The sequence below is a fragment of the Mus caroli genome, unplaced genomic scaffold (assembly GCF_978045245.1).
Source record: "Mus caroli unplaced genomic scaffold, Mus_caroli_1 scaffold_13, whole genome shotgun sequence".
NCBI lineage: Eukaryota > Metazoa > Chordata > Mammalia > Rodentia > Muridae > Mus > Mus caroli.
The window spans coordinates 47,351,344-47,366,060 of NW_028227268.1; the positions used below are offsets into that span (position 1 = coordinate 47,351,344).

General features: G+C 45.1%; 1 protein-coding gene across 1 annotated transcript in view; it reads left to right on the forward strand.

Moving 5' to 3' along the window:
* The window catches only part of Rpa1 (replication protein A1), a 47,971-nt gene that overhangs the window by 17,899 nt on the left and 15,355 nt on the right, over nt 1–14,717 (forward strand). The window contains exons 5-7 of the mRNA XM_021177355.3: nt 1,172–1,260; nt 11,689–11,790; nt 13,935–14,067. Of these exons, the coding sequence (XP_021033014.1) occupies nt 1,172–1,260; nt 11,689–11,790; nt 13,935–14,067 (324 nt within the window). The remainder of the gene's footprint in view (nt 1–1,171; nt 1,261–11,688; nt 11,791–13,934; nt 14,068–14,717) is intronic.

Genomic DNA, 14,717 nt, shown 5'->3' on the forward strand with positions numbered 1-14,717 from the left:
CAGCGTGCCCAAGCACTGGACCCCTGAGCTGTCTCCTCACACCAGTAGTTCATCTTGATCTGCAGATGATGTTAGGCATCTTGTCCCAGTATGTATTGAATGACATCTTTGGGCTGTTGCTTAATTAAGCACTGTGGCTGGCTACCTGCCTTTATTGAAAGTGCATTCTAGCAGAGAGAATGAAAACAATCACTAATTAATACAGAACTGAAAGCTAAGACGAGTGTTCTGAAGGAGTGAAGTCATAGCTGCAGGAGGACAAAGAAACCTGATATAAATAAGAGACCAAGAAAATGTCTTTGGAAATGATATTTGAGATGGGAGTTGGAGGGGTATAGCTCTATGGTAGAGCATTCGCCTAGCATGAATAAGTCCCTGGTTCAATTCCAGGTTTTCAATAAGAGTTGAAAAGCGCATATTAGATGAAGCAGAATGAGGGGGAAAATTCAGTCAGAGGACCATGTGTAGGCTTAGTGGCAGAAGGAAGCGTAGCATGTGCCAGGAGCTGAGAGAAAACAGCTGGGCTAGAGGGCAGCAAACTTGGGATTGTGAACTGAACTGCAGAGGATAGCCCAGGCGAGCAGACCGTGTAGCCGTGGAAGCATTTCAGGAGTGCGAGAGTGCGCACACGCACAAGCACCTGGACCTGCACTTTGAGATAGGTACATTGGCCTGGAGCTTGCTGGTTATGCGAGGCTGACGGCCCAGCAAGTCCCAGGGCTCCAATCATTTCTCAGCCCCCCCAATAATTAAAATTTTAAAATGTCTACTGCTATAATTGTTTCTTTTTAACTGGGAAAAAGTAACGTACATACTTTTTCTGAAAACATCATCTTTTTGTGTTTTAGGATTTTGTATTTAATAATCTAAATTGTATCAGTGCCTCTATGAGGATAATGGCATGCAGCAAGGTCTACTGTTTTAATCAGGGAACTAGATAGGAAATGAATTGCCCTATAATAATATAATAAAGACGAAAACATTGGAGATGTGGGGACAGAATAAGTGAAGTATTTCCTTAGGAATGAACACTTGTCAAGTTAGTCAAGAATGAGAAAAGGTTGGGAAAGGATCCAGTTTTAGCCAGACAGCAATTAAAGTGAACTTCGTGGTAACTCATCGGGAAGGCTGCAGAGCTCCTAGCTCTAACTTGTGTCTGTCGTCTTTGTAGGAGAGTAGTCATCTTGATGGACTTGGAAGTTAAGAAGTCTGCTGAAGACGTTGGATTAAAGATTGGGAATCCCGTGCCCTATAATGAAGGTAAAATCCTCCTTAGAGGTTGTAACTCTCGGTTGGATATTGCTTTTTGGATCCAGAATGCTACCTTGTGACTTAGCAGTCTCAATAAGACAGTGATTGGGGCGTCAGGGAGGATCTAAACAGCTGGTTATTCTGGTTTTTGTTAATACTGAAGCAATGATGCATGGGTAGGTCAGGAGAAGTTATAGGCGGAGTATGATGGCCATTCTGTGTAAGAGTTGACTGAAAGTAGAACCTAGAATGTTCTGATAGTGCAGGCTTCATATGAGGGCTGAGACGTGAGAGAGCCAGGTGCAGTCTTCTGTGTGTGAGTGAACATCAACGTATTTACACGCGCGTGTGTGTGTGTGCATGGGGCTAGAGACCAAAGTCGAGCCTTCTTGATTCCTTACTTCTAGAGAGAGGCTCTCCTCCTGACTTGGAAGCCCAGGCATCTGAACTCGGGTTCTCATGCTTGAATAAGAAGCTCCTTATGGTCTAAGTACCTCCCCAGCCCCAGGAAGCGTCTTGTCTTAGGTTTTATCTTACAGGTCTTTGTTTACTGGGTTTTTTGTTTGTTTGTTTTTTGTTTTTTAAGATTTATTTATTTATTATCTGTAAGTACACTGTAGCTGACTTCAGACACACCAGAAGAGGGCATCAGATCTCATTACGGATGTTTGTGAGCCACCACGTGGTTGCTGGGATTTGAACTCAGGACCTTCAGAAGAGCAGTCAGTGCTCTTAACCGCTGAGCCATCTCTCCAGCCTTATTTATGTTTTTATTTATTTTTAAGTGGCTCTTGTTGGCCTTGAACTTCCTGCTTCAGCCTCCTGAGTGGTGGGGTTACAGATGTGTGCTACCACAGCTGGCTCACGGTGCTGCCTTGGCTGGCCTCAAACCCACTGTAGCTGAGGATGACCTTGTATCTTCCTGCCTCTACTTTCCAAATGCCACCATGGGTGATAGCAACCTTGATCTTGATGGCAAAAGTATTCTTTTCTTGTGCAAGTTTGAGACCAGCCTACATCACTAGAGACCTAGTCTCAAACAGCACCTGTGTGATGTTTGTCTGTGTGATCCTTGTCTTGTTCTTTTCAGGCAGCGTTTATCCTTGTACTGTTAAATGGCATTAACACTGGGTGAGGTGGCTCGTGATTGTTTCCCCACTCTCTGGAACTGAGGCAGAAGAGTTTTGAGGCCAGCATTGACTCCATTCAGGATAGCCTGTGCCACAGAGTGAGACCCTGTGTCAAGCCCCTCCTCCCAAGCCAGCGTATGTGGAGGTCAAAGGACAACTGAGGAATCTGTTCCTTCCTGCGGGATGCAGGAATGGAGATCCTTGGATCATTAAGTGTCTGGGTGCCTCTGGCCCTTGGTTCTCATGCCAGCCCAGTCTGGCCTGTCTGGGTGCTGGGGTTTCAGTATGCGCACTGTGCCCAGCCAGTTCCTGTGTTCCTGTTCGTCAGGTTGAGGAAATTTTACTTCTCTCTCTTGCTTGGTAACATTTTTATTAAGAGTGAACGGTCAGTTTTGTCAAATGCTTTCCCTGTATTTATTAATAATCAAATGCCTTTTCTGTTTCAGTTAGCTAATACGGTGAATTATGATGATTGATTTTTTTTGGATGCTAAAGCAGCCTGGGGCTTGTGGGACAAGACTGGATTTGCATTGTATTATCCTTTCCGCATATTTGGATTTGCTTTGCTGAGTCTACCTGATTAGATTTCGTTCAGTATTTTTTGCTGTCTGTCCACGAGAGATTTTTTTATTTTTAATTATGTTTATGTGTGTGTGTGTGCTTGGAGGATAGAAATGTTTAGGGTCTCTGGTACATTACAGGTGGGCGAACTGCCTGATACGGACGGGTTGCCCTTAGCCACTGAGCCATCTCTTCAGCCCCCTGAGTCAGTTTGGTTTTGGTATCTTAGTAGTACTGACCTTACAGGGTGTCTGGAGAATATTCATTTCTGCATTGTCTAGGTTCCTGTAGAATCCGTCTTTCTTATTTAATGTTTACTTGGGTTCACTAGTGCTCCCTGGACCCGGGGGCTTCTCCAGACTTGATCCTGCTGCCTCAGCCACCACTGTGCCGCTGCCTCTGGCTCAGACAACAATTCTGATACAAGGGTATTTGGTTTATAAATGTGGAGACTTTGTAAAGAGCTTTTCTGTTACCAATAATTTAATTCCCCTAGGATCAAACGTGTGTTTGATGTCTCAACTTCTATTAAATTCTCAACGTGTCTAAAATTCCGGTAACTTACAGTGTTATGTTTGTGCTTCAGCTTACGATGCCCTTTGGTAAACTCAGTCTACACTAGAAAGGAGTATTTATAGTTGTATGGTGTTTCAGCTGCATTCTCCTGGTTTTCTCTGTCAGGTGGGAGAGGGATGCTGGGCCCTCAGATGGAATCACGGGTTAATGTTTCTCTTGTGGTGCTCTGCCTTCTTCCCTTTTCCTGTGTTTCTTACTGTCTCTGTTGCTGTATTGCTGTGACCCTGTCACTCTGGCCGTGCTGTGGTGTTTGCAATGTGCATGGTTTGAGCTTATCACAGCCTGTCACTAGGCTCAGCTGTGTCGATTTGTAAAATGTTGTGCAAGAATCCTGTTTCTCCTTCCCAATCTTTGTGGTATGCCTGTCAGCCTATCTGTCATAAAGCTGACAATTTATTGCTGGCATTTTGTTTAAACTGTTTGTAAGAGATTGTGCCTGTGCTTTGTTCTCAGTTCAGCCTTCTGGCTTCAGGCCTTGCAGGCTGGGTTTATAGGCACAGGCTTCCCGGGCCCACTCCCTCCCTCAAACTCCAGTTACTCTGATTAATGGTTAGCGTGCATCCATTGCTTTTTTGAAAGCAGTGTCTCACTCTAGTCCTGGTTGGCCATAAATCCCGGCCACCCCTGCTTTACTTCGTTTGGATAACAAGAATGAGCCAACAGACACACAGCCATAATTTAAATGGTATTTAGAACTTGTGTTTATTTTTTCATACTTGCCATTTCTGGCATGTCATTGGTCGGGCCCATCTTTTCTGCTGTCATTTAATAACGCTGACATCCAAACCCCCACTCTCTCTGCTCTCTCTCTTGCTCTTGGATCCACTTCCTCTCTCCCCAGTCAGTGATTTTTGAGACAGGGTTTCTTTGTTGCCTGGCTTTCCTGGAACCCACTGTATAGACCAGGCTGGCCTCGAACTCACGGATCCTCCTGCCTCACCTGCCTCTGCCTCCTGAGTGCTAGGGTTAAAAACGTGCACCCCCCATGTCTGGCTTTCTTTCTTCTTTTTTTTTTTTTTATCATGCTCTGGGAAGTTTTGTTAAATAACTTTTTGTTTCCTTTTCTCCAGTCTGGCTTGCTTCCAATAGTGCCAGTGTCGCCTGGGTTGATGATAGCCAGGGTGCGTACTCTGTAGTCTTTTTCTGTTTTCTGAATGTTGTGCCCAATTCAATTACTGCCGTTGTAGTGATGGGCACCAGTTTGGATCAGTATGCGTCGTATTATGTTTCAGATTTCCTCCGATAACCAGTCTCTCCTTCTGTGATCTCTGTCCTGATCACCTTCAGAGTCTGCTTCTGTCCCAGCGGGTACTTCCCGCTTTTCTTAACAAGCAGAGTCTAGAGTTGATCAGTTCCAGAGACTTTTGTCCTCTTTGCAGCCACGGTCTTCCTGCCTTAACTGCGGGACGGCTCCCAACCATGAGCAGCCACTATGGTGGACCAGAACTTTTGTTTGTTTGTTTTTGTTTTATTGACTTGCCAGGTCCGGTTTGTGCTGTCCACACTTACTCATGGGTGTGGGGCCACTCACTAGAGCATGGCTGACCCACCAGGGCCCATATCAATAAAGGAAATCGATTCCCCCTACTTTAGAATCCATCAAATCAACTCTCTACAGCTTCTCCTTTAATAATAGGGCCTCTCGAGCCCATCCCACCTCCATGTTAGAGTGGTCCCTGGCATGGTTTTGAGTAGGCAGCCATAGTTACTAAGAGCTGATGAGGGCAGAGGCCCTGACTTGTCCAGAGGACACCATTTTGTGCAGAGCTTTCCTGACACCTTATTTTTACAGTTCCTCACCGCACTTCCCTTTTCACAGTGGTCACTAAGCCTTGGTGTGTGTGTGTGTGTGTGTGTGTGAGAGAGAGAGAGAGAGGCAGAGAGACAGAGAGTGTATGTGCATGCATGTGAGAAGAGAGAGACAGAGAGAGTGTGTGTGAGTGTGTGTATATGTGTGTGTGTGTGCGTGTGTGTATACTCTGACCATCTGTGAGTTTCTGTTGCTTCAAGAAATTCTAATCAGGGTGGAAAGATGGCTTAGCAGTTAAGAGCTCTTGATGCCTAATATTGAAGACCAGAGTTCTAGTCCCAGCAGCCATGAAACAAGCCTAGTGCCCACACACACTTATAACATTGGTTCCAAGAAAGGTGAGACAGGAGGATTGCTGGGACTTGCTGGCCTGTAGTCCAGCCAAGGAACAGGAGCCCCAGGTTCCAGGTTTAGCGAGAACCACTGCCTCAAAGGGAATAGGTGGGAAGTGACAGAGAAGAGAGCCTTTATGCAAGTTTACACACTCACACTAATGTCTGAGACAAAGAAATGAAAACTGTCATTTGCGATTTTCAGGGTACGTTTCTAATGTATCCAGAAGTCTTCATTTCAAAGCTTTTCATTATTGTGCAAATTGTATTTAAGTATATAAGTTGTGTGAGTGAACCTATTACAGAATGTTACATGTGTATATTTATGTATATATTATTTATTTCACATTGGCATTTTTAATTATGTTTGCCTATAAAACTATGTAGTTTTTTTTATTGAAACTTAACAAAAAACTTAATAAAACGCTTTTAAAAAAAAGAAGAAGAAGAAAGATATGTATAATGTGTGTGTTAAATATCTTTAATTCCAGCACTGGGGAGGCAGAGGCAGGCAGATCTCTGGGTTGGAGGACAGCCTGGTCTGCAGAGCAAGTTCAGGAACAGCCAGGGCTACATAGAGAAACCCTGTCCCAAAAAAATGAAAGAATCTTAAGATGGTCATATATCTGGGTTTTATAACATTTTGTTTGCGGGCATGTAGGTAAGCGTACCATGTGTATGCAGTGCTCTTGGAGGCCAGAAGAGGGCGTTAGCTTCCCCTGGAATTGGAGAAGCAGATGGCTGAGAGCCTCCATATGGGCACTGTGCTCTTAACCACCCAGCCATCATCTCCGCAGCCCTGTTTCTTTAACAAGCATTAATGTTTGTTTTAATTTTTGAGTAGAGCTGCGTGACTTTGTAATCAAAAACTATGGTGTGCGGCAGTGGGTGGACTCCTACCCACTGCATTGTGCACCCACTGCTGCCCTTTATAGATGACACATTGTAAGGTTTCTTTATCCTACCAGGGCTATTCGCCAAGTAACCAAATGCAAGTGCTGCTCCTGTGCCCCACATAGTTATGTAAGATAGCTAGTTCTCCACACTGCCTTCTTTCTGTCCTCTTAAAAACATTATTTATTTTTGTGAAGTAAACTCTTACCTTGTACCTCGACTGAGCCTGAAACTTGTTTACCAACCTCTGCATCCTGAATGCTGGGATTACAGCTTCTCCCTCCCTCCCTCTTTCCCTCTTCTTCTCCCCCTCCCCTCCCCTCCCCTCCCCTCCCCTCCCCTCCCCTCCCCTCCCCAACCCCCCGCCCCCCAGCAGTTCTGGTGTGGCTGTTCTGTTGTTTATTTAACCAACTCTGTGGTTAGATCCTTTTGTCTCCTTGCTCTGACTCTAAAAGTGTGCTTGATCCTGATTTGAACCCAAGCACTGCAAGAAGGAAAAAAGATCCACCAGAAGCCGCAGTGAATTCTGTCCTGGGTACACCAGTGTGCGGGCAGAGTGGGCTTTTTTGCCAGAAGTGATTGCTGGGTTAACTGGGAATGTGCCTGTGATTGGCAGACACAGTTAGACATTCTCCTCTGCTTGTTACAGCGTACCCCAGCAGTGCGTACCCCAGCCATGCGTGAGCACACTGGTCTCTTCCCAGTCATGCCAGCAGCCCATCTTCTGTGCCTTTAAGAATTGGTGGATGAAAAGCGGTATCATGGCTATAGCTTGTGTTCTGAGTGAGGTCTGTCCTTGTAAATGTTTAAGAGTCCCTTTGCTTTTGGTTTTTGGACTCTAAAGTGGACTTGTTGTTGTTGTTAGTCTGTTATGTGCTGTTTGTTTGCTTGTTTTTCTTCTTGATTTCTGTGAGTTCTTCAAAAAATAGGGAGTGTCGTTTTTTTGACTCAGATGTGAGCTCTGTGCTTCTTTTTTTTTTTTTTTTTTTGGTATTTCTTGGCATTGTTACCAAGCCAGGAGTATTGTTACTTAAACCACCATGGGAATGTCGTGGCTTCAGAAACAGCGCCTTTCACCACAGCAAAGGCTTCAGAGGAGGCCAAGAACCAAAGTTCGATTTATATCCGCTGGAAGCTAATCCAGGACCTCTTACGTCAGAAGTCCACTAGAGTCAGTGAGCAGACGCAGCCCAGACTAGTAAGAATTCCACCGTGCATCAAAGTGCGAATACACATTTATTACTGCTGCCACATTGAGCAAAAATGGATGGATGGTTCAAAGTGTGCGGCGAAATAAAACTAGACAGTCCATGCTGCATATACTGTAGGGATGGGTGCCTTTCAATCCTTCACGCTTGCAACTGTGTGTGTGTGTCTTGTGTATCTGTGCTGGTGGTGATAATAGCTTGCTCAGACTAAAACTAGGTACTGTATAATATACTTATTATTCATATTGGAATTATACCCAGCCTAATTATGTCCATTTTCTGTCAGTAGGAACTTAGAAATATTGTATTGATCCATTATCGTCTTACTTGTTTTCAGTGGTTTGGGAGTTGAGACAGGGCCTCACCATATTGTGTGGTTGATCTTGCAGCTGTCTAGACCAGGCTGGCATGGAACTCCTGGCAGAGATCTGCATGCCTCTGCCTCCCACATGCTGAGATTACAGGTGTGCACTACCATGGCAGGCTCTATTTATTTATTCTTTGTATTTGTTAAGAAAATGCTTGCTTGGGAAGTTGGTGGGTTTGTTTGTGAATTTTTCTCTGCCCAGAGTTCACTTGCCATAATAGACTGTAAGAATGATAGCTATGAGCAGGTCGCCGAGGGCGGAGCCTGCTGTAATCTAGTTCCCTCCTGGTTTGGGGCCAGTGTGTAGCCAGCAGAGCCTAAGAATTACAACCTGGCTTCCTGGGATAGCTTGATTTGCAGGTGGCCCAAAACAGGTTATTATAAACGGAGCCTACATTACTGTTTTGTAGATGGTTTTAGCTTTAGAAAGATTTTTCCTTAGCTATAGACTGATTGATTTGAGGTCTTGTGGGCAGCTGCTGCGTTACAATGCGTTAATTGAAGGGCAGTTGCTGCTGTTTACAATGCTCTGGGATTCCTGCCGTCATTTGATTTGGGACTGTCTCTTGTACCAGATTTGCAAGAGATAAAGGTTACTCTATTAAGTGGGTTAGTAGCTTTTCCTAATTACCACATCTTATGTTCTATATAATTAGAGTTATTGCTGCCAGGATTGGTTGTTTACAAATTAACTGCATGATGATGAAGTACATGAACTTAGCCAGACAGAGCTGAGGAATACCAGGTTTTCTCTTCTCAGCCAAAGATGTTAAAGATGTAGTGCTGTCTCCATCACTGTGCGGACAGTTACGGGAGGAATGCGCTCAGCTCTTGTTCCTGGTCCAGAGCGAGCACTCCAGACAGTACTTGCTGTTACTGGTGTGTCTCCCGCGTCCCGGGCTGCCTCAGACTCCTCATTACCTGAGGAGGAGGAGGACCTTGAACTTGTGGTCCTCTTTCTGCCTCTTCCCCGAGCACTGGGATACAGGCAAGGGACTGCCCGGACTTAGGGACTGCTAGGCAGGTACTCTACCAAATGAGCTACACCCCCAGCCTCAGATTATCAGTTGGAGACTTATCATGGTATTATGTTCAACTAAAAAGTATAACTGTGAGCCGGGCGTGGTGGCGCACGCCTTTAATCCCAGCACTCGGGAGGCAGAGGCAGGCGGATTTCTGAGTTCGAGGCCAGCCTGGTCTACAAAGTGAGTGCCAGGACAGCCAGGGCTACACAGAGAAACCCTGTCTGGAAAAACCAAAAAAAAAAAAAAAAAAAAAGTATAACTGTAATTCATATAAAAATGAAAATTATATGTTAGAACAGGTACGTGTGTTGGTTTTTTTGTTGTTGTTGTTTTTTTAATTGTAGTAAAATATATGTTTACTGTTCAACTTTGAGATGGGGGTCTACCTTTGGTACCTATGCTGGCCTTGACCTCCAGCTTCAATGAGTCTTCTGGTTCAGCCTCCTTGGGTAGCTGTGGCAACAAGCAGGTGCCAGTGCAGTGGGCCGCTTGCCGTGGTTGCGGGCACAGCACAGTGTCTTCTGTGGTTACCGGCTTTCTTACTGAACCTGGAGCTCATCGGTTGGGCTGCCTGGCTATGAGGCCTGGGATCTGCCTGCCTCTGCTCCCTGCCTAGTCCGTCCTCACCTCTCTAGCACGCACGCCCCCACGTGGGAGCTAAACTCAGGTCTTTATGTTTTCTCTACCAACCAAGCCGGCTCCTCAGTTATCTTTTTATAGAAATTGAGTCGAGTGACCACATCCAGTTCAGTCAGACATGCGCAGCAGAAATGGTTCTGAGAATGAGGCTCCTACTTGAGGTAATTTGGAGACTGTAGAAAAGGAGAGGCTCGGGGCTGGAGAGATAGCTCAGTGGTTAAGAACACCGACTGCTCTTCCAAAGGTCCTGAGTTCAAATCCCAGCAACCACATGGTGGCTCACAACCATCGGTAACAAGATCTGATGCTATCTCCTGGAGTGTCTGAAGATAGCTATAGTGTAACTTACATATAATAAATAAATAAATAAATCTTTTTTAAAAAAAAAGAAAGAAAGAAAAGGAGAGGCTCTGGAAATGGCTCAGCAGGTAAAGGCATCTGTCCCCAAGCCCGGTGCCTTTGTGCCATCCCTAGGACTCTGGTGGAAGGAGAGCTGACTCCCTCAGGATGGTCTCTGCCCTCCACATAGGTGCAAGCACCTTCATGAGGTGCACACACCAGCAAATACCGCGTTCTTTTTAAAGAAGGGAAGAACTTAGCTGGAAGTTAGGTCACCTTTTAAACTGTGTCTTATGCAGCAGGTCAGTGTGTGTTCTGTAAAGGAAGGGCTCATTGTCAGTAGCCTGGGCCCCTTTCCTATGTAAATAGGTGTCTCACTTTTTCTCTCTATTGGACGAACTAAAGCATAATCAATTCTATTTCATCTTCTCAACTTTGTGCTAAATGTATTTGTCTCCAGCGACACAATTACATCTCATTCCCTGAGCTACTTAAGAGTAATTTTGTCAAAAATGGATTCCATGGGCATGTAACATGCCCGGTGAGTTGGGACCTCAGGAGGCCCAGCAGGAGTTAGAACTTACAGTTGGAGAAGGGAGAGCCTCGGTGGCAAGGGAGACTTCCTGCCTGGGTGCATCATTTTTGGTGTTTCGGGAGCTCTGGGACATTTCTTTTTTTTAGCTGCCTTTGTCGTCTGCAAGCGCTCTAGGTGAGCAGCCCAAATGAGGCTGGCTTCAGCCTTCAGAGCCAATCACAGAAACGAAATCAAACCCCATAAACTCGTTATTTTAAAACACAGTGGTAGGCAATTTACAATGTTAACATTCTTCAACTTGGTAAACATTTGTATAAAGGGTGAAGGGCAAATACACACTCCGACGGGGTGGCGCGTCTTATTTGCTGCTTGAGAGGCATGCCCCGTTCCCCTCCTTTTTATCTCCCTGTTGCCTTGACACGGCTGCTTCTGAACTCTGTTCTCATCTCTCCCTGCTGTGACAGTTCACTAGCACTTCACGGTACCTGAGACTCTTTCAACTCATATTTTCCACCAGCTGTCAGTCGCAAAATAAGGTTGCTTTGTTTGGGGGAAAGGGTAGAATCCTTTCTAAACGTCTCCTTTTCCTTTGAAGCCAAAGCACTTGAGAGACAATTGAACTGCTTTTAGGTTTTCCTTACCACCCTGCTTTCTCTTCTGATGGATCCTGCCACGAACACACCATCCTGTTGATGACATCGATTTGTTGCTATGGAAATAGTGGTAGCATCACAGATTGAGACCAGTGACTTTACTGCAGGTTCTTGAAGGAGAAATGGGCAAGGCTTCAGGGAGAACCTCATTAAAACTGAAAGCTGTCAATTCTAAACAGTTGAAAGGGAAATGGAACCAGTCTTTACTATGCACAGACAAAAAAGTGAGCCCTTTGCAGATGCAGGCTGTGCAGCCTAGTGCAGTCTGCTCCTCTAAGAGCCAAAGGTGGGCTTTCCTAAGGTATTTACTGCTGGTGTTGAAATCTCTTGACTGGGTTTGCACTGAATTGGCCTGTTTTGATCTCCAGGACATGGGCAGCAGCAGCAGCAGCAAGCAGTCCCTTCCCCAGCCTCTGCAGCGACACCACCAGCCAGCAAGCCCCAGCCACAGAATGGGAGTCTGGGAATGGGTAAGATGGGACGCAAGAGATGGAAGTTAGGGGTCAAGGTTGAAACCGTGTTTGAAAATTCACTGAGCCTGGGTCAAGCAGAGTAGCCTAGGCCAGCACTTGGGAGGTGGAGACAGGGGAATCAGAAGTTCAAGGTCATCTTCCACTATTTAGCAGGTTCCAGGCCACTTTGGATTACATGATACGGGCTCAAAAAACAAACAACAGGAACAAAAACTCCATTCATGGTAGAATTGCAAAGAATAATTCCAATTACTGAAGAGTGTTTTTTAAAATATTTATTTATTTACTTATTATATGTAAGTACACTTGTAGCTGTCTTCAGACACTCCAGAAGACAGTATCAGATTTCGTTATGGATGGTTGTGAGCCACCATGTGGTTGCTGGGATTTGAACGCAGGACCATTGGAAGAGCAGTCGGCGCTCTTAACCGCTGAGCCATCTCACCAGCCCGAGTATTTTTTTTTTAATAAAGGTAGTTAAAATACACTGTTCCTGACTCCTCTTAGTTGATGCTTTATCTGGTAGTCACTCGCTTTCACCTTACATTCTGTGCCTTTTTTGTGAAATTTCTTTTAAATTCCCCTCTTTCCCCACCTACCATGCACTTGTTCCATTTGGCTTTTCTGTCTAAGTCTCTCCTCTGACTTTGTAGCTCTTGTGGGACTTTATCTTCTCTTTAGACATAGCATGTGTTACCTTTGGCATGGAGACCCTCCCGCCTGCCTCCAGTGTGCTGGGGTTGTTGGCCATGGCTTCTATGTTTTCATCTCTCTTTCCTAATTTACTGGTTCTTTGTAAGTTTCACATCATGCACCTCGATCCTGCTCACCCCTGTTCCCTTGTACCTGCCCTCCACCCTTGCAGCCTCTCCGCTAAAAGGAAAAAAAAAGAAAAATAATCTGATCGTGGAAGCTGTAGTGTGTGACATTGTGTCCCCGAGTGCACCCTTTGTCCACACATCTTCATGATGTTCATCATGGTGAAATTGTTGGTCTTGTTTGAGGCCTCTGGCTTCTGCTACACGACTCAATGGGACTCCTTCTCAGATATCCTGTTGTCCCGTATCACGGAGATCATCGGGCACGGCTCTGTTGTGTTGCCCGGGTACCTGAGGTTACAGGGCCTCTCCCTCCCTCCCCCCAGCTTTCTCTGTAGCAGGTCTGGATGGGATCATTTTGATTACTTCCTAGGCTTTGTTTTAGGACCCTTTTCTGGGACACCATCCTTGAACATAGTGATCTGTGGAACATGACTAGATCTACTTGTAGAGGGTTTTTTTTTTTTTTTTTTTTTTTTGCTGGTTTTTCTTACCACATCATACTCTCCTCCTCTCCTCCCTCTTCAACTCTGCTTTTCTATTTCAATTACATGAATTCCTTCTCTTTAACCAACTTCTAGTTTTTTAAAAATAAGTTTGGTGGCCCACAAGATAGCTCAGCTGGTAAATGCCTGCCGACCCTGCTGACGCTCCAAGGACCCACAGTGAAAGGAAAGAATCAACTTCACGGAGTTGTCCTCTGGCCGTCACATAACTACATCCCCATATACACTTCAAATACATTGCTTATGTTATGCTTCCCTGTGGCACGTTCACAATGAGAATTAATTTTAAACTTCTAAAAGTTAAATAAGGGTTGGAGAGATGGCTCAGCGGTTAAGAGCACTGATTGTTCTTCCAAAGGTTCTGAGTTCAAATCCCAGCAACCACATGGTGGCTCGCAACCATCTTTAATGGGATCTGATGTCTTCTTCTGGTGTATATGAAGACAGCCACACTGTACTCATAAAAATAAATAAATCATTTTTTAAAAAAGTTAAAAAACGGTTGTCTGGCTTGGTGAATAAAAATTTCCTATACAACCATGACGATCTGCGTTCAAATCCTCAGAACCCACCTAAAAGCCAGGTGTAGTAGTCAGAGTGTCTCTGATGGCAGTGCCCTTAGGAGAGCAGGCAGTCCTTGCGAGCTTGTGCCCCTAACCTGGCAAGTGTGGTGGGAAGACAACGAAGAGAACCTGTCTCACAAAAGTTGGATTTTTTGAGATTATCATCTGACCTCCAGATGCGTGCCATGGTGCGTGTACCTTCACTTTGAGAAATAAAACGGGAATGACTGCCCTTTTCCTGTGTGTTTGTATAGGTTCCACTGCAGCTAAGGCTTATGGTGCCTCAAAGCCATTTGGAAAACCTGCCGGAACTGGCCTGCTGCAGCCTTCAAGTGGGACACAGTCCAAAGTGGTGCCCATCGCCAGCCTCACCCCGTACCAGTCCAAGTGAGTTGTTGCTCGGGACCAGCGTGGGGCTCCTCACAAATGGTCCAGGACATTGCTGTGTGCTCACGTGTGACTTGGGTGTAAACTCAGGTCACCAGCTCATAGGATGTGCTCCTTGCTTTTCTAAGAAGGATACAGATTATGACACCCTTTGGGACTTTTATCAGAAAGAATGGCAAAAGCAGCATTCTGTCATAGCCTGAAGGGGTTTCACTATTTTTTAAATTTTAGAGCTTAAAAATATTTACTGCTTAAAGAGTTATTTGGTAGGCTTAAGAATAAAAGGACTGGAGCCGGGCGTGGTGGCGCACGCCTTTAATCCCAGCACTCGGGAGGCAGAGGCAGGCGGATTTCTGAGTTCGAGGCCAGCCTGGTCTACAAAGTGAGTTCCAGGACAGCCAGGGCTATACAGAGAAACCCTGTTTCAGGGGGGAAGAAAAAAAAAAAGAATAAAAGGACTGTATGTTGCATGTTTGCACGCGCACGTATGCTAATTCACATTTCATCTCATATAAGTAGATGACTTTTGGTCCAAAACTTGTTACCGTGGTTTAATTTGGCCAAGATAATCTGTCCTGTTTGTATTAAACACATTAATATGCCATAGACATGGATTTCTTTGATATTACTTTTTCCCATTAAAAATTAAT